Source organism: Myodes glareolus, chromosome 7 (genome assembly GCF_982192425.1).
Source record: "Myodes glareolus chromosome 7, mMyoGla1.1, whole genome shotgun sequence".
Classification (NCBI taxonomy): Eukaryota; Metazoa; Chordata; class Mammalia; order Rodentia; family Cricetidae; genus Myodes; species Myodes glareolus.
The window spans coordinates 84,051,429-84,072,188 of NC_142032.1; the positions used below are offsets into that span (position 1 = coordinate 84,051,429).

At 40.7% G+C, this 20,760-nt stretch overlaps 1 protein-coding gene across 3 annotated transcripts in view; it reads right to left on the reverse strand.

Annotated features, from left to right (window-relative positions):
• Positions 1-20,760, reverse strand: part of LOC125417124 (phospholipid-transporting ATPase ABCA3-like) — a 108,431-nt gene that overhangs the window by 61,240 nt on the left and 26,431 nt on the right. For all 3 annotated transcript variants that reach the window (XM_085693012.2, XM_085693011.2, XM_085693013.2), the window contains exons 7-12: positions 19,748-19,864; positions 19,315-19,432; positions 18,867-19,040; positions 13,043-13,224; positions 8,080-8,211; positions 3,530-3,659 (exon numbers count right to left, since the gene is read on the reverse strand). In XM_085693012.2, the coding sequence (XP_085549138.2) occupies positions 3,530-3,659; positions 8,080-8,211; positions 13,043-13,224; positions 18,867-19,040; positions 19,315-19,432; positions 19,748-19,864 (853 nt within the window). The remainder of the gene's footprint in view (positions 1-3,529; positions 3,660-8,079; positions 8,212-13,042; positions 13,225-18,866; positions 19,041-19,314; positions 19,433-19,747; positions 19,865-20,760) is intronic.

A 20,760-nucleotide genomic window follows, 5' to 3' on the forward strand; every position in this document is an offset into this window, starting at 1 on the left:
TTTAGATTCCTCTGTTGAGAGTTCTATGTTTAAGTCTGTACTCCATTTTTTATTGGATTATTTGTTCTTTTGATGACCAATTTCTTGAGCTCTTTGTATATTTTGGAGATCAGTCCTCTGTCCGATGTGGGGTTAGTGAAGATCTTTTCCCATTCTGTAGGCTCTTGTTTTGTCTTGTTGACCATGACCTTTGCTTTACAGAAGCTTTTCAGTTTCAGGAGGTCCCATTTATTAACTGTTTCTTTCAGTGTCTGTGCTATGGGGGTTATATTTACAGTTTTTATTATGTAAAAATGTGTTCTCTCTAGTCCTATTCTCCCTAGGATTTTATCATGAAGCTGTGTTGAATTTTGCTAAAAGTTTATTCTGCATCTACTGAGATGATTATGCGATTTTGGTCTTTAAGTCCATTTATGTGGTTTATTATATTTATTGACTTGCATATGTTGAACTACCCCCAAATCCCTAAGCTAAATCCAACTTGGTCATGCTGTACAATATTTTTGATGTATGTGTGTATTTGGTCTGCAAGCATTTTATTGGGTATTTTAAATTCTATGTATTTTAAATTTAAGCAAGGATATTGGTCTGTGGCTTTTGCTTTTGTTGTTGTGTCTTTACTTGATTTGTGTATTACAGTAATATTTCTTTCATAGAGCCAGTTTGAGGGGGCTCCTTCTGTTTCTAATTTTCAAAATAGTTTAAGAAAGACTGAATGTAAATTTTCTTTGAAAGTCTAATAGAATTCTTCTGTGAATCTATCCTGAATTTTACTTTTTCTTTTCTTTTTAAGCTGGAGGGCTTTGAATTTCCATCTCAATCTCCTCGTTTGCTTTCAGTCTGTTTATATTGCCGACTTCTTCCTGGTTTAACTTTGGTGGATTGACTTAATCTAGAAATCTGTCCTTTTTTAAAAAGACTTTACAGCTTAATAGAGTACAGGGTTTTCAAATATCCTGTTATGATATTCTGTATTTTTGTGGAGTCTGTTGTAATGTTTCCTTGCTCATTTCTGATTCTGTTAATTTGGGTCCGCTAATTCTTTTAGCTAATTGGGTCAATATCCTGCCAGTCTTATTTATTTTTTCAGAGAACCAGATTTTAGGTTTATTGATTTTTTGTATTATTTACTTTGTTTCATTGATTTTGGCTCAGACTTTTATTATTTCCTGCTGTCTAGTGAGTTTGGGTTTGGTTTGTTCTTGTTTTTGAACTTTTTGAGTTGCATCCCTAAGCCATTTTTTTTAAGAGAAGTATTCAATAAATGTTACCTTTCCTGGGAGAGTTGGAGTGTAGGTCAGTTGTACCTAGAGGATGCAGGTACAGCCACCAGGAACCTGGGACGTTACATCATTGGTAAATGTAGATAACATCTACTTATATTTTTATAGGAAGTAGATTGAAAAGATCCTGATCGAGACCAAATAGAAAGTAGTCTAAACATGTTTCTTTTCCAGCTCTGTATTTATCATATCATATGATTATGCAATTAATTTATCTTTTTAAGTTTAAACTTATTTTTTAACACATAAAACATAATATTGTCTGCATTAGTTAATGGTGATCCTGCAAATGCATGAATGAATGCATTATATAATGCTGGAAGCTTTCAGAATCCTCTCCTCCAGACGTTTTAACATACGGGAACTACTGTGATCAATACAGGTACTTTCTTTCTGTACAATAACACACTAGAACTTCTTATTCTTGTTTAACTAATTCAATAACCATTAATCCAATGTCTCCATCTGTCCCTTCTCATTGTTCTCCACACTCATGTAATCACAATTCTACTCTCAACTTCCACCTCGCTGGTCCCTTGGTTTAACCCATGCTGCCGCTGTTGCACCGCCGACTCTCTTGCGCATCCCTCTCTGCTCTGCCTCGCCCTCACAAGGCACTAGCCACTGCATGTCCTTAAGGACATTGAAAAGTCTCTGCCTTATAAAGCAACAGGAACGAGCAGGTCCTGGGACAAAGACATGTCTTTGTGGACACTTATCATGCACATGTAATACATGAGTGTGTTCCGAGACAGCAGATACAGGCACATTCTGTGAGTGGTAGGCAGTCCGACCCTGCTGTCAACCATGACAGTGATTCCTTTGCAGTCATGTGACAGTGGTTCAGAAAGAATACCCTTAAGAAGAGGTTTTCCAGCTGAGGTTCAGGGGAAATTCCACAACATTCAGTCTGCCTCAGTCATTGTCACAGAAGCCCAACCCACCTGGCATGCGCTAGAGATCTCAGGCCTGGCCTGTTCTTTCTGCCATTCCTCACTCTTTTTCTCTTCTCTGGTCACGTGACAGTCTCCATGCTCTTGTTCCCAGGCCTTGTATGTCCTTATAATAGACATCACTCTTTCTGTTCATGGTTTTTGCAATCTTTCCCCAGACTCAGATTTCATTCCCACCAAACTACTTCCCTAAGCAGGAATTAGTCAAGATGGCCAGGGTAGAACCCTCCCTTTGAGATCTATCTGTTTCTCAAGCCACATTACAAAACTCCTGTCTACACATCAGGATTCCCACCCAATATAAAATCCCTGGAGGTAAGGACTTTGGACCTATCCATTCACTTAAGTTTCTATCCCAATACTTGGCATATTAGTAATCTATATCTATGGAATAAACAAAGTTATTGGTTCATATGAAATGCATTGGTAGAAAGGAATTAAAAGTGGAACTCTTAGGCTGGCAGGATGGTCCAGTGGGTGAAGGCACAGGCTGCACCTGCCAGCCCGAGCTCACTCGCCAGCCCCATGGGAGGAGACAGAGCTGCCGGGGTTGTCCTCTGATCTCTACGTGTGCACTATGGCACAAACTGCCTCTCCCCAGACCCCAGACTCACAAAATAAATAAATAAGAATGGAGTTCATTTTTAAGCAGATTATTTGAGAAATTAGAGAATTTTCTATGTATCTTCAGATACATCTGTTGAACTACACAAATGTGTACATATGTCAGCAAATAAACAAATTTTAAACACACAAAATATTTTTATCAAAAGAAAATTTCTAGGTTAAATAATAAAAAAATATTTAATGTCTAAAAATAACTTTGAAGTATTTTAAATGGGTTGATAGGTATATAAGAGTATAGTAAAATATTGGAATGGTAGAATAGAGGTGACACATATAGGGACATTTGAATTCAAAAACTTCAATTTAGCTGTGTTTGAAATATTCTCAGAAAATTAGTATGTATTCATACTGTGCATTCACAGTAAGAGCCTCGCAGACCAGGAAAACGGCAGTGGTTTCCTGCGGTGTGGAGAGAGCAGCAGGAAGTGAGGCAAAAACGTGGGGACTTGGACGATCATTCAGAATGGCACTCGAAAGAAAGGGGGCTTGGTGCATCCGAGACAGAAATAAACACTGACCTGATTGTACGATGGTGACCGCACCTTAAGAACCGAGTGGATTAGCTAGCTGCACTGCAATGATGCTGGCTACAGAAATGTCAGCAGAAACCTCACACTTGACCCTTGGTCCACTGAGCTTGTCCCCAGTGTGACCCCAGATACACACCTGTGAGGATGGATAAGGTGGTGGTCTTTCCTGCCCCGTTATGTCCCAGAAGAACAGTAATCTGCCCCTCATACAGGTTCAAAGACAAGTCTTTTACTGCCATCAGGGTACTATTTTTTAATGTGAATTTCTGTAAAGGGAAAACAAGGACTAATTTCATTACTGTCATCTGTAAACCAGGACTCAGTAATTATTCAAAGTTGGAGAAAAGTGCCATTAATCTCAAGGTTAGAGGAACAAAAAAAAAATCAAAAAGAGATTCAATTACCAAACAATGCTTACAAGCCGTATACAGGGCTGTTTCAGGGCAGGCTATGGACTCCCCCCACCCCCCAGTAATCTCCTGTTGTTGCTCTGTTCCAGTTTTAAAGCTGACAGAAGTCCATCCAGCCCCAGTCAGACCCAGTCAGTCAGATCTAGTCAGACTCAGTCAGCCCCAGTCAGACCCAGTCAGTCAGCCCCAGTCAGGCCCAGGAAGGCCCAGTCATCCCAGTCAGGCCCAGTCAGACCCAGGAAGACCTAGTCAGACCCAGGAAGACCTAGTCAGACCCAGGAAGACCTAGTCAGACCCAGGAAGACCTAGTCAGCCCCAGTCAGGCCCAGTCAGGCCCAGTCAGGCCCAGTCAGCCCCAGTCAGGCCCAGTCAACCCCAGTCAGGCCCAGTCAGGCCCAGTCAGCCCCAGCCAGACCCAGTCAGTCAGCCCCAGTCAGTCCCAGTCAGGCCCAGGAAGGCCCAGTCAGGCCCAGTCAGGCCTAGTTAGCCTCAGTCAGTCCTTCTCCAATGTTTCGGAATGATCTGCTGAAAGTCCCATTGCATTTCACCAGCTTGTAGACCTCCAGACTCTACTTGTTACACCTAAAAAGAACACTCTCGCCTATGATCTTATCTGCATGAGCCACACAACTATCTACCTAGCTACACATTCCAAAATGCAGGGCTGACGGGTCTCAGACATCTCCCTCACACACTAAGAACTTATTAGTCAGTAATCGGTGGGAATCGTTTACTGAGAACTGGTGTCACATGCACTCTGTAGCTGTGAAGAAGCCATACATGACACCTTCCCCCATGACAGAAAAATTGTTACAGGAGAACGGAAAAACATGTGTGCATATATACATATGAATGATTTAGCATTTTACTAAACATGAGCCAAAGTATGCCTCAGTGGTACAAACAGAGAGCTTAGAACAATGCTCCTGTAAATATAGTCAGATACTTAATGAAGGAAGGAAGGCATTTTATCAGCTGGGCAGCACAGGAGCAGGCACCGTGCAAACCATATGTCTAACAACAGACGGGAACTTGCAAGGACTAATTAGACTCATCTTTCTCCACCAGCGCCTGAAGGGAACGGGGCTTGGGCTAGGAGGGCAAACTGCACGTGAACCGCTTGTCACCTCGGTGAACGTCTACTGTGCTCTCCATTTAAGTCTCTTTGTTTGCCTAAAGTTAAACTTTTCTTTCCTGAATTGGGGAACTGCTATTTTCCTTTGTTAAGTGGTGTCTTAAACAAAAATAAAAACCCAATGTGTGCCATCAGCCCATCTAGAGCGGGTAACCGGGTGGGCTTTGGTTCACTCACAGCTTTACAGCCACCTGCAGCCCCCACAGTTTCCGCCTTCTTTCTCCATCCTAACTTGGAACTACAGCCTTGACTGCTCTGTGACTCACATACTGCAGACTTCCTGCTGCGGGCTTGAAGCTGACCCAGACCTGCAGCAATTCCAGGCACTCACAATGCCATTTTTTTCTCAGTTTTTCACCAAACACTGAGATAAGAATTCTTGCTAAAAACACCTGGACATTAGCTCCTGCTTGAACCAAGGTCCTTAAAAACCTCTCTGCTGCTGCAGACACACCGAAGTACATTCATATTCTCCCTCCCTCCTAAGTCATCTCCCTCTCTCCCTTCCTCCCACAGTGCTGCTATTTCAAGATGAAACTTCCCCTTGATGTCTAGACGATACTATCTCACAATAGACATTTTCTTCCTCTGGTTTTTTACAATTTTCTCTCTGGCTTTTCCACAATGTCCCCGAGTATCATGTATACGGTATAAGGGTACACTGTAGATACGTAGATGGGGGCTGGCCACCCATGGCTCATAGGCTCTAAGCTGGGTAGGACTAACTATTGCTTTTCTTTCTAGACAGCTTTCACAGCAGTGTCTGATAGGATAAGAGCTGGTCCTGAGGGAGGAGGCTTCCGGGTCCATTACAACTTAATTTCTCCAAGTCCTAGGACCAAAATGTGTGGCATCTTCTGCAATAGGATCTTACTTTGAAGTTCTGGGGGGCAATAAGAATTATATTCTTTTCTTTGACATCCTGGGCTTTCTAATTATTCATCTCTTACTCTTTTTCCCACTCTGGTGAGAACAACACTCTGGTTTCAGTTTATGGTGAGATTGCATCACGATGGGTTTATGGCATCTTTTGAAAACTCTCCACACGGACTTGCTTTCTGAATTTGCTTATTGGGTCATATAAATGAATTATGGACTTCAGTTGTTTATGTACTCACTGACTAGTCTGTTTCTATGCTCACAGTCTTACTATTTTTCTATTTTTATTATTTTTAAAATTATTTTCTTTAATATACTAATCATTATTTTAAAATCTGTGCCTACTAATCCTAACATATATAGCCTGTTCCTGATGACGCTGTTCTGCTGGAGATGTTTACTGCTAGTTATGGTCACTAGTCCATGCTTACTGCTAGTTATGGTCACTAGTCCATGCTTTTTCACATGTCTAACACGTTTTCAGTTGTTTAATACACTTGGTTAGGAGAAAAGCATGGCTATGTGGTAGCGGTATCGTCCACCACAGAGCAACCCTTCACTTGCTTAAATACATAGAGAAGAGGCATCGCTTCCACCTGAGCTGGGACTCAGCAGAGTAAGGACGGATTTGGGGTTTGTCAGTTCACCTCCAGCTCGTCTCTGCTCGGGCCGCCCTCTTGCTTCTTGGTAGACTGTCTTGCAGAGCTAAATCTCTTCGGTTTCTTTTGTCCTAGGGTTTGGAATTATTTCTTTAGTCTGTTTTATTTCCAAGCTCCAAAATTGACTTTGTTTTTAGAGTACCCCAAGAATAGCCATTTCATGCTTCCTTTTAGAGCCATAGCATCTCACACGCAGCCATACAGATTGCTAAATGACCGGCCATCTGTCTAGATCCTCCAAGCTTTTAATCTGTCATACCAGCCAGTCATGACTCCCTCTCTTCCCGCCCCCCCCCAAATCTTTATATGCCTCTCATTATTCTAGTAGAGTTCTTTTGTGTGTGTGGTGGGGATGTGCTCAGTTCATGGTTATAATTAGCACATGACTTCAAGGAGGAAAATATACAGAACTTCTAAGTTCAGCTTAGAAGGCTTATCATCCTTGGGTATTGTAAATATTCTGTTCCTTGTTGATTTTACAGATGTCTAATTAATATAAGAATTTTATCTGATGTTCTCATTTCTGTATCCCTAACAGCAATCATCTTCTACAAAACAATGAATTCTCAGAACCCAATTGTTGAATGTCTTGAGTAAACAATCAATGCTACAGAAAAGGGCTGTGGGTCAGCTAAACACTCCTGGCACTCCATGTGCAAGTTTGAGGAGAGATCTGGGGGAAATGCACTACTGTAACAGCAGAACTGTGCGTCAGAGTGATTTTGAATGAACCACTGAAACAATCGAGGAGCATGCTGGGGCAATTCTGCGGCAAAGAAAGCTGAAGAGAAGAGAGACAACAGAAAAAGGGCACAACGCTATAGCACTGCCATCGTAGGAAACAGGTCGATGTTAGTAAATCCCCAAAGAGAACCAGCGGAAAGGCTGTTTGACACCTGTGCTAATGTCATCAAAGTAGAAGGTGGGGGAACCTCAGTGGGGGAGAGGAGCCACATGACCAGTCCTCCACTGGCCCTTAACCCGGCAAATAGCAGAAACTCTGAAAAGGATTCAATTGCCACAAATTATGAAATTAGACATCCAAATTAAGTTGGAATAGCTCTTTGGGAGGCAAGGGAATGTCAGCAAGTATGAGTCCCCCCCCAAAAAAATACACCCTTTCAGAATCAGAAATGAACAAAAACCTAACATTTCATATTTGCCAATATTTTCACAGAAAATAGTGCAAACAGTATAATTTCTAACTTGTAAAACAAATCAGGGTATAATTTTCAAATATCTGATAAACGTTGCATCTTGATTCCACCATGGAGGATCTTGGAGGATCCATTAGCTACACGGAGTAGATCTCATTTCGAAGGAAGGAGAGAAATAACAGTATGTTTAGAGATAGACTTTCATTATGCAATCCAAGGGAGTTAAATTCACAATTTCTCTGCCTCAGCCTCCCCCGACCCCTACAAAGGGCTGGGATGACAAACCTGTGCCGCCATGCCCAGGCAAACACACAGACTCATGATTCTCTTGTATACACCTAAAGTTTATCTCTTAATTGGCATAGTTGTAGAGTTGTGGCTATGTCAAACATTTAATCTTCATAGATAATCTCCTATCAAGAAACAGAAACCTGTTGAATAAATACCTTGTACAAATGTTGAATCCGGACGCCAGCCACTAAGCCAAGAGGTTCAGGCTCAACAAACTCATTAGCGGATAGATCAGTGACTTGGCTCTCTTCCTTGCTTGAGGATGGTTCTCCAAACCAGTAGGTTTTCTAAAATAACAACAACAGCCAAAATAATAACCATCATCATGGTGTTACTGGAAAGTTAAGTGCTCTAAAGATTTCAAAGTTCTCGGGCTCATCCCACTCTGGTTTTGAAGAGTTAAAATAGCTGACTTTATGGTGTGAAGCAAATTGTCTGTCTGTAATATGAACTTCTAACATACAATCACAGAAGACATATTGTGCTTAAAGCTCGACTTTTCAAAAAGAAAGTCAACAAAGTTGCCTCAGAAGTGCCTAGTGAGCAGCACTGCCTCGCTCTGAGTCAGATCTTTCTAGCACGGTTGATCTATACATTGTGGACATCCTACAACTTCTCATGAGTCTGTATGGATAAAATCATTTTCATAAATATTAAACCACTTTGATTTTTTTTTCTTCCAAACAGTCCTTTTTACTGATGCTATATGTAGTGATATTTTGTTTGTGTTTTAACAAATAAAGCTTGCCTGGAGAGCAAAGTGCAGAGTGAAGTCACTAGAGGCCAGGTAGTGGTGGCACACTCCTTTAATCTCAGGATATGGGGGACATTTGGATCTCTGTTAGTTTAAGGCCACCCTGGGCTACACGAAATTGATCCAGGTTAAAAGAGAAACAGAGCTCACACAAAGGTAATCCCAGCACTAGGGAGGTGGAGACATGAGTGATATGACTGGGTGGAGAGAGGAGCATAAGGTGGGAGGAGACAGAAGCTCAGTGCAGTCTGAGCAGCGGTCAGTATAAGGAGGCAGTCTGAGGACAGGATCACCCTTTTGGTCTGAGCACTGGTAGAGATAAGGACTGTCTAGTGGTTGGTCACTTTGCTTCTCTGACCTTTCAGCTTTCACCCCTAATATCTGACTCCAAGTTTTTATTATTAAGAACAATTAGAATTCATGTTAGTTATGAAAGACAAGTACATGGTATCTCAGGTCAAAACCAAGCAGGAAAACATACTGTACTGTGTAGTCCCTGTCTTCTTTACAATTTAAATATTTATAGGGGAAAGCCTGCTCCACTTAATTATATATTTAACAAAGTTATTAAGTTTTGATCCTTAAAACATATAGCATCTCTGATCACCCTGCATGATAGTCACAAATAGCATAAAATATCTTTGGGTAACTCTAATCAAACAAATGAAAAACCTATATGACAAGAAATTTAAATCCCTGAAGAAAGAAATTGAAGAAGACACCAGAAAATGGAAAGATTTCCCATGCTCTTGGGTAGGTAGAATTAACATAGTAAAAATGGCAATCTTACCAAAAGCAATCTATAGATTCAATGCAATGCCCAACAAAATTCTGCACAGAGCTCAAAAGAACAATACTCAACTTCATATGGAAAAAAAAATCAAAAGTGAGATTGCGAAAACAATCCTGTACGATGAAGGAACTTCTGGAGGCATCACCAGCCCTGACTTCAAACTCTACTATAGATCTGCAGTACTGAAAACAGCCTGGTATTGGCATAAAAACAGACAGGAGGAGCACTGGAATTGAATCGAAGATCCAGATATCAATCCACACACCTATAAATAGCTGATTTTTTTTATAAAGAAGCTAAAAATACAAAATGGAAAAAAGAGAACATCTTCAACAAATGGTCTTGGCATAACTGGAGGCTAATGTGGAAAAATGCAAATAGATCCATATCTATTGCCATGTACAAAACTCAAATGCAAATGGATCAAATATCTCAACATAAAACCAACCACACTGAATCTCAGAGAAGAGAAAATGGGATGTACACTTGAACGCACTGGCACAAGAGACCACTTCCTAAATATAACCCCAGTAGCACAGACTCTGAGAGAAACAATTAATAAATGAGACCTCCTGAAACTGAAAATCTTCTATAAAGCAAAGGACATGGTCAACAAGACAAAACTGGGAAAAGATCTTTACCAACCCCACATCAGACAGAGGACTGATTTCCAAAATATAAAAAGAGCTCAAAATATACAAAATTGGTCATCAAAAGAATAAATAATCCAATAAAAAAATGGAGTACAGACCTAAACAGAGAACTCTCAACAGAGGAATCTAAAATGGCTAAAAGACACTTAAGGAAATGCTAAACATCCTTAGGCATTAGAGAAATGCAAATCAAAACTCTGAAATTCCATCTTACACCTGTAAGAATGGACAAGATCAAAACACTGGTGACAGCTTATGCTGAAGAGGATGTAGAGTAAGAAAAATACTTCTTCATTGCTGGTGGGAGTGCAAACTTGTACAGTTGCTTTGGAAATCAGTATGGTAATTTCTCATAAAATTAGGAAACAATCTACTACTTCAAGACACAGCAATATCACTTTTGGGTATATACCCAAAGGATGTTCAATCATAACACAAGGACATTTAATCAACTATGTTCAAATCAGCATTATAATAATCAGAACCTGGAAACAATGTAGATGACCTGTAATCAAAGAATGGATAAAGAAAAGGCAGTACATTTACACAATGGAGTACTATATAGCAGTAAAAAATATTGACATATTGAAATTTGCAGGCAAATGAATGGATCTAGAGAAAAAAACATCTGGAGTGAGGTAACTCAGACCCAGAAAGACAAATATAATATGCACTCACTCACAAGTGGCTTTTAGACATAAAGCAAAGAAAAAACAACCTACAATTCACAACCTCAGAGAACCTAGACAACAAAGAGGGCCCTATAAGAGGCATACATGGATAGACAAAGGAGGGAGAAAACAAGATCTCCTGAGTAAATTGTGAGTGTGAGGGTCACAGGAAAGGGTAGAAGGAGAGTGGGGTAGAAGGGAGGGGAGCAGAGAAAAATGTATAGTGCAAAAAATTTTTAAAAACACAGCATCATCCCAACAGAGATGGAAAATGCATTTGGTAAAAATCAGAATATCTTCATTATAAATATGTTCAAAAAATAAAGTATGGTAAGAATTTACTCAACACATTAAATACTATTATAAGCCCACAGCTAACATCATCTCAAATTGGAGAAGGTTGAAAGTGTTTCCTCTAACATCTGGAACAAGGGTGTGCATAGTTTTACCACTCTTACTTAGTACAGTGGTGGAAGTTTTAGCCAGGCAATTAAGTTAGAGAAATAAATAAAGGTCACCCAAATAGGAGAGGAAGAGTCAGATGGTTTCAGCTTGCAGGCAATAACTGAAAAATTCAGTGAGCTTTACCAGTTAACCCACAAAAACAAAGAGACTTTGAAAGATACTAAAAACACACTAATTGTAACAAATAGAACTCAAGAAAACAATTACACCAACAATAGCAATAGCTACAAAAAATGCCTGGGGGTAAATTTAATCAAATACCAGACTTCCATAACAAAATTATGAAATTCTGAAGAAATTAAATAAGATACTAAAATGCAGGGCTTGTTGGTCATCAGCCTCCTTCCAGGTTCAGTGAGAGGCCCTGTCTCAAAGGAGTATGGAGAGTGACAGAGGAAGACACTGAGCATCCTCCATTGGACTACATGCATGTGCTTGTATGTGCACACATGTGTGCACGTGCACACACACATCTGACCATAAAATCAACATTTCTTGTCTTTCCCTGTATTGTAAAGTTGTGGTGTCTAACCAGGGTAAGTTGGAATAACAATATACACAGATGAATGGAACACAACATAGACTCCACATATATAAGTCCATATATGTATAGGAAGTTGGTTTCTGACCAAGGTATCAAATATTAAAAATGTATTGAATTTTAAAAGTCTCTTCAGTAAATGTTGCTGAGAAAACTGTGCCATTTGCTTACCTTGACATGCATACCTGTAGAAAATGATGTTAAACAAAATAACCCATATACAGAAAGCATATGTATATATGTATACACACACATATATATACATATATACATATATATATGTATATGCAATGTTCCCATGCATGTGTGGAAACTAAAATATGCTGATTTCTTAGAAATACAAAAAAGTACACAGTCACTACAGGCTAGGAAATGGAGGGAGAAAATGGGAAAAAGGAACTTCGAGGGACTATGACCCACTGCTCCAGAGCATGGTAGGGTGACTCTAATTTACAGTAATCTATTAATGTATCTTCTATAGGACTAAAAGAGAGGAATTCAAAGTTTTTCAAAACAAAGAAATGATAATGCAAATGACAATTAACCTGATTCAATCAAATATTCATCATATATGTGTGTTAAAATTATATATCAGTTTCCATAAATATGCAGGCTTTATATCGATAAAAAAATAAAAATAGACATGGGCACAATTTATCCTCTCCTCACTAGGGTCTACAGACATTACCATGTATTCATTCAGACGGGATTTCTCTGCAGAAAATAATTTCATTCCATAAACACATATGGCAAACAACGGAGTTAGAGTGCAGCAAGAGTGAGGAAGTGCGGTGGTTAATCTTCACTGTCCATTTAATTGCCTTGAGATTTGCCTAGGTACTCAGTAAAACACATTGCTGAGCATGTCTCTGAGGGGTTTACCAGAGAGGAATAACTAAGGGGAAGAAACCATCTTGACTAAGGGCAGCAACACCCAGCATCTCAGGCACTGACGGAATGAAGGTGAAGAGAGCAGCTCCCACCAGCAAAGCCATCCCAGCTCTGTTTCTTGACTTCTGAGACGAGTGGCTTTGCTCTCTCATGCTCTGCCTCTCCTCTTCTCAAAGCGACGTGGCTGTGGGACCATAGACTGAAGCCTGAGTGAGTCTTTAACTTGTCCCTCTCAGTTGTTTGCACTGGAACAGGAGGTCTAAACTGTTAGACTTAATCCTGCTTATTCTTTGCAAACTACGCACAGAAGGACTAGGGGTTCTAAACAATGTGTGTGCGGGTGCACTCACCTGCAGGAAAAAGTTCCAGGGCTTAGGTACACCATACTTCCCTGGAAAGACAGCATCTATGTACCAGGCCACAAGGCCATACAGAAAAGCACTAAGTAAAAACATTCCTATTATATGAGCCAAAGTTAAGTCATCATCGGCATTTACTTTTGTAGCGAAGTTGTACCACTGAGCGCCATGCCCTGAAACAAAATGGAAGACAGTTCTTTCAGATGTCCAATAATGGCGGAAGCAAACATGTACGAGGCATGTAGGTCCTCGGGTTCACAGATAAACACAAGGAAAACCAGGAATGTTAAACATGCAGTATTGACTCTTCAAAGAAACAAATATAACCTATTTTTCTCCCAAAAAGCTAGGAATGGAAATGGTTACTAACATGGTGCCCTGGATGCGGTCTCTATGGCATACATTATCTCCAGCCCACACTGCTCCCTCAGACCCTTATCTTGAGACTGTTTATCTCAGTCAATCTATAGCACTCTCTTCCCCAGACCTGTTTCATGAGCATTGTCTGCTTTCTTAGTTAGCCTAAAGAAACTCTCCTGGAATATGGAAGATGTCACTTGTACTTTACAACAGTTTCAATGTAGTCATGTCTTAGGCTTTTTGTGAACAGGGAATTGAATTCATTATTACCAGGAAATGATATTCCAAATTTGCTGTGCTTAAATATGCCTAAAATAAACTAGCCAGGGTCAGACTTTTGAAGTTTGAACCAACATTGGCTACTGAGTCTTGTTGAACCAGACTGCCATCTTGCCTCTTGCATATCAACACTGTGCTGGCCACGGTGTTTGTAGAGACCCCACCATTCCCAGCTGCTTTGAGATTAAATAAGGAAGAAATTGCCCTTGTATTCTGGAGACACATGCTGTCGAGTTGTTATTTGGTGATGCCCTTACATTTAGGTTGCCCAGGAGGAAAAGGAAGCAAACAGTAATGAAAGGAGACTTCTAGCCAAGTCCAACTAAAAGTTATAGGGACACAAACAATCACACAAAATCACAGAATCATTAACGCAAATATCTGTGTTGCAAGGCAGCAGTAACCCAGTTCTCTAAGGCTAATCGCCATGACAACAACCAAGGACACATATAAATTTCTACTCATCAGTAAGAAGTCCAGGCTAACGTGTAGGGCACTGGAAGTTACTGCTGGGTAAAAGTACAAGCTGCACTGACGAACACAAGAAAAATGAAAATAGGAGACAGCACACTCCTTAAAGTGAGTAACCAGTAACAGGTTCCAAAGATACCGAAGCGTGTGATATGCCAGATGAAGAATTCAATAGAATGATTTTAAAAGAGGCTAATGAATACAGATAGTCAAATGAATTAAGGATGATAATTCAAAATATAAGTGAGAAATTTAGTAAAGACTCACAATTTTGAAAGAGAATGCAAGAGAAATCTTTAAAATTAGAAGCTCTGTAAATCAAGCATAAAAGCATCAACAGATAGATCAGTTAGAAGAAAGAGTATCAGACTTTGAAATACTACTTCTAGAAAAATTAAAAAAGAAACAACGAAAACAAAACACAAGATCTCCAAGACATCACCAAATGACCAAATATCTGTCTAACCAGCATGCCCAGGGGAGAAGGGCTACAGGTTGAGGATACAGAAGGTCTAGTCAATGAAATAATACCCCAAAGCAACCCAATATTGGTAAAAATGTGGATTTTTTAAGGTGCAGGAAGCACTTAGAACAACAAAAATAAATTACACTCCTCCAGAGTAACCTCTCTGTGTAGTACGAGGGCCGGCTTGTTGGGGTTTCCGTCCCGCCCAGTACCCCACAACCGGCATGCCCCAAAGAGAAATCACACACAGGACTCCATAAGATTATAAAGCTGATTGGCCCATTAGCTCAGGTTTCTTGTTAACTTTCATAGCTTATATTAACCCATTATTCTCATCTATGTTAGCCATATGGCTTGGTACCTTTTTCAGCTGGGCAGCTTACATGTTGCCTCTTCGGTGGTCTGCGCAGGAGTGGCAGAGGAAGCTTTCTGCTTCCCAGAATTCTCCTGTTCTCATTGCATCACCTCTACTTCCTGTCTGGTTGACCCACCTATACTTCCTGCCTGGCCAATCAGCGTTTTATTAAAATATGATTGGCAGAATACAGATAATTCTCCTGCACCATTTCCCTCTCTTTTTTTTTAAACAAAGGAAAATACCCATAGTCCATTTGTTGGGAATGTGGGCGTAGTATTTCAGGCTACTTCCTGCTGGTTGGGGGCGCTGATAATCTTATGGGGACCTAAAGAAAATTTAGAGTTATAATCAAGTCCTGGCTGGAGTATCCTTTGAGTCTCGATCATCTCAGGCAGCAGTCCTGAATCTGTTCTGGATGTAGAACTCAGACATCTGGGCCATTTATTCCTGTCGGAGATTTTTCAGGTGGTCTCCCTTGTTCAAACTGGATTTTTCTTAACTCTGAATAAATCCAGAGCCTCTCATTTTCTGTGGAAACAAAAGCAAAATCTCTTCTCCAAAGTAGCATACCTTTTGACTTCAATTTTGAAGCAAAGGTATTTTCAAAATATCTATCTTGGATTAATTCAGCAGCATTTATAAACAAAAGTATTTTAGCAACTGTTGCTCCTTCCTCAACATTCAAACAATTCAAAGAGAGCATAATAACACACAGTATCAAGATTCTCTGTGTATTTTCCATCTTTATGCAGCTTTATTTCAACCTCTATTTCTTTTATTTTTACTTTTAACTTTTGGCTTTTTGAGACAGGTTCTCTGTATATAACTTTGTCCTGGAATAACTCTGTAGATCAGGCTGTCCTTGAACTCACAGAGATCCTCCTGTCTCTGCCTCCCCAGTGCTGGGATTAAAGGTGTGCACTACCACACCTTGAAGTCACAGAGGTCAATCTACCTCTGCCCCCCAGGCACTGGGATTAAAGGTGTGTACCACCACACCCTATGTCTCCCTTTCTTTCTTTCTTTTTTTTTAATGACTTTAACCTTTAGCCTGCATATATTTTTAACATGCTGTAAACCAGTTAGAGGTTTTCTTCCTCTTTGAATCTCTCTTTACTGTATATCTCTCTTTTTCTGATTACATGAGCCTTTAATTTACTAAGCAATATGGAGAGTCGTGGCTTTGACGGCTAGATCCAGTCCATTCCTTAGCTTTCCAGCCTCATGGCTGAGATACCAGCCAGAGCTGTGTTCACTGCCACAACTCTATGACGTTTCAAGGTCCTTGCTAGCAAGCAAGCTGTAGTAGTCTCCTCACAGACCACACTCAATCGGACTGCCTGCCTAAAAGAGTCAGAGTTTGCCCTGGCAGGACAGCCCAGAAAACCAGCATTTTAAAACAGTGCAGCTTTTTTCCTGCTACGACTGAAAACTGAAAAGCATGCGTTCAGCTTTTCATCAACACCGTTTAAGTTTTTTTGTGGCAGGACCTCTTAAAAGAGCTGCAAGGTTTTGCAGCTAAAGCTGAGTCAGGAAGCCTCTCTTAGATGAGAGTGCTTGCTTGCCTCTAGCAAGCAGTGTAGACCTGAGAAATTGCTGCCACCAAGAAAACATGCTTTACTCTATTCTTTCCCAAGCTTTCTCAAGCTTTCTGTGGATTCAGTTATCCACGTGGGCGCCATATGTAGTACGAGGGCCGGCTTGTTGGGGTTTCTGTCCCTCCCGGTACCCCACAACCGGCAAATCCCAAAGAGAAATCACACACAGGACTCCGTAAGGTTATAAACTGATTGGCCCATTAGGTCAGGCTACTTATTAGCTCTTATAACTTATGTTACCCCATTATCGTTATCTACATTAGCCGCATAGCTCCGTACCTTTCTCAGCTGGGCAAGTTACATGCTGCCTCTTCAGTGGTCTGCGCAGGAGTGGCTGAGGAAGTTTCCTCCTCTCTAGCCTTCTCCTATTCTCATTGCCCTGCCTCCACTTCCTATTTGGTTGACCCACCTATACTTCCTGCCTGGCCAATCAGCGTTTTATTAAAATACATGATTGACAGAATACAGACAATTCTCCCACACCATCTCTGAAATGATTTACAGTTAAATCTTTGAAAATCCAGAACAAATAAAGAATATTAAAACATGCACGAGAGAAGGACCAAGTAACACAGAGAGACACTAACTGGAGTAAAGGCGTGTTTCTTGGAGGAAACACTAGAAGACGGGAGGGGACAGAATGACGGAAACATGGAAGAACTAGCAGCAATCCCACTCAGAGGTACGGATACAAATGAAGTCCATGTGACACCTGCACACCTTTGTTTGTTGAGAAACTATTAATAACATACAAAATATGAAATAAGTGTAGACGCCTGTCACATGACAAAGGGATAAAGAACACTGGCCGACATGCACAGTAGAATATTATTCTGAAATAAAGAAGAATAAAATCTTCATTCACAGTAAATCGGGTGGAGCTAGAAGTTATCTTGTTAAGTAAAATGAGCCAGACGCAAATGTAAAAGCAATATGTTTTGTAATATGTGGGAACAGTGAAAAAAAGATGACCTGAAAGTTAAAAAAAAAAAAGCTACAAGATACTAAGAGCTATGCAACAGGAAAAATTGAGATAGGATAGGAAATCAATGCCCATCAAATAATGATACATGAAAGTATAGAAATATCACAATCTTATTGATTTATATAAATAATATTTATTAGAAATTAAAATAAAAACAAAACAGAAGAGTTGAACAGATCTGCAAAGAGATTATGTGGCGGCTTGAATGAGAATGGCCCCAGAGGCTCGTGTTTGAATGCCTGGTCCCCAGTGGTAGAACTGACTGGCAAGAGTCAGGACATGTGACTTGCTGGGTGAGGTGTGTCACAGAGGTGGGCTCTGAGGCTTCCAAGTCCTCCCAGCATCTTGAGTGTGTTCCCTGCCTTCTGCTTGCAGCTTTAGGATGTGAGCTCTCATCCTACCGGCATGCCTTTGCTCTGCCCTCATGGGCCCTAACCCTCAGAAATCACAAACTCAGTGAATGCTTCCTTTTGTGAGTTGTCTTGGCCATGGTGTCTTAGCATAGCAGTAAAAGCCTAACTAAAACAGGCTGTATCTGTAAAGAGGAAGAACAATAAAAAGTTCAGCGAAGAAACAGCTAAGCATGTATGTTTTCATTGTGTGCCTTACCAAATATTTAAAGGAGAAGTAACACCAGTCTTTCTCAGACTCTTCCAAAGAGAAAACAGATGAAGAATGAAATAATTCCCAGTCAATATATATGGTCAGCATTATACCAATATACCCAAATTAAACAAAGACATCACAAAAAGAATCATAGAAACTTCTCCAGTTATAGGACGCAAGATTAAAACACAAAGTCCATCGCACTGACAGTGACAAAGAATGAGAACACAACACCGCTTATCATCATTATAAATAAAGCTAAACGCTTTAGTAAATTCTTTGATATACTACACCCCTATCTGGATTTTTCTCAGTGGGATAAATTCATCTATGAAAAAGCTAAATTCATATCAGTGGTGAAACACTGACCCCTTTTTGTGTGACGGGCTTCTGTTGTCTGGGGTGACAAAATTATCCCCTAGAAGAGACATGGAGATGCATATGCATGCAAACATAAATACCTAATATATTACTTGTAATAGTGCTTATGTAAGTTTTAGCTCTCATGTACATGTATATTTGTGTCCATAGTAAGTACACATTTAACACACACAACACAAGCTTTATGATAAAGCCTGTATGAGAGACCACTCAAACACACTTGACCCATGCTCTCCCCCACCCCTGTACGTCCTGGCCTTTCCTTCCAGGTTGCAAATTAATGAAGGTGCTGCCACCAGGGGGAGACTCACCTTTCATTTCCATCTTGCATATTAAGTCAGCCCCGAAAGCTAGCGCTGTGTTTGTGATGAGGCTGAGAGCCAGCTTCCCGCTGAGGCTTGTCTGACCATACGTCTGAACTATGATTAAGTAAGGAAAGAATGTGAGGAAGTGGAGGAAACCTGCAATGGAAGAGGCCAGAGACGCTGGAAAGGGAGAAGGAAACGATGGTTAGTCCACACAAGCTGCAGCCACTGGAAACAAAAGAGGGGGCTCTTTCGGCCACCCCCGCATCACTGGCATCTTGCACTGTGCCTAGTGCACGGAAGGGGTCCCATAGAGACTCTGACTTAAATGAATAGTCTGAGAAGATGTTTTCCTGAACCTGATCCAGTGGCATCTAAAACTGAGGGAGCTTCCAAACGAGAGCCCCTCTCAGTCAACTCTCGGGATGTCTCAGGGAAGGCGCCTTTGACCCACCTTTATTAAAGAGCGTGCTCATCATGAAGCCGAGCAACAGCGAGGAGATGGCAAAACACAGGAAATAGAAGGCGACGAACAGCGGGTCGCTGTGCTGAAAGACTTTCTCGTGTGTAATCTGATGACATAATTAGAAAGCTGGTTTAATCCCAAGTAAAGTGATGAGGAAAAAAGGCACAAAAGTAAAGGGAAATACTGAGGGCTGGCCCCAGTGGCATGAGTCATGCCACTCAGAGACTTTGAAGTCACTGCCTACGGAAGGGACAGTCACCTAGTCTCTTTTTCACCTTCTGATCAACTAGACCTTTTGAACGTCCACAGTGGAGTCAGGGCAAAACGCATTTACTCTTCGGCAAACTAACACACTTGGCCCACACCTCCACTTCTCATCCCTCTGAAAGCGGTGGTGGGCTGCGTACACATGGATACTTGCCTTGAGAAATAAAATTCCACACAGCAAACAGATGATAATAATATACATCAATAAGAAGGTGACGAAATACGAAACCCAGAGCATAGCATTACTGAGTCCCACCATGAGTTGGTATTCCTGGAGGAGAAGGAACAAAAGCCAAGTGTCATGAAAAACACACTTCAAAATGCCTCCACACATATATTACCTCCACGGCTTGAATCCCACATCCCCATTTTCGGACAAAGAAAACCAGGACTCACAGTAGCCAAATGACCTAATTGAAGCTCTGTACCTAAGGAGAGGTGTAATTTCTACCCAGAATTCTGGGTGCAGAATTTATTGTTTTCTCCTAAGACTTAGCAAGTTCTGATTCTGAGATATGAAACACTTTTAAAAACTAAAAATTAAAAACTAAGATGAGCTGGGCATAGTGGTGCACACCTTTGATCCCAACGCCGATGAGGCAGAGGCGGGCGGATCTCTGAGTTTGAGGCCAGCCTGGTCTACAGAGTGAGTTTCAGGACAGCCAGGACTATACAGAGAAACCCTGTCTCGAAAAAACAGATAAGCAAAGCTAAGATTAATCTTCTTTTCACTATATCCTGCTTCTAGGAAATAATAAACCCAGAAGGTAAATACATTTCAATTCCATTGTAGACTTGAGCAGGGCTAGGCCGATTATGACCCGTGAGTTGATTTATCACCTTACATTTTTATAAATAAAGTCTTATGGGCACGAAGCCACATTTACTCAAGTCAACATTGTCTGAAGCTGCTTTCGTCCTACAGCGCCCAGGGGCCTAGAGGGACGCTCCAGTTAGTTGTTAGGAGCACTGGGTGTCTAGTGTTGTGATAGAACACCACAACCAAAACAGCTTAGGGAAGAAAAAGTTTTACTTTAGCTAACAACTCTCAGGTTATACTTTGATCACTGCGGGAATTCAGAGAGAGGATTGGAGGAAACAGCTGATGCAGAGTCCATGGAGGGTGCTGGTGTAGAATATTATTTTAAGATGTGTTACATTTGTTAA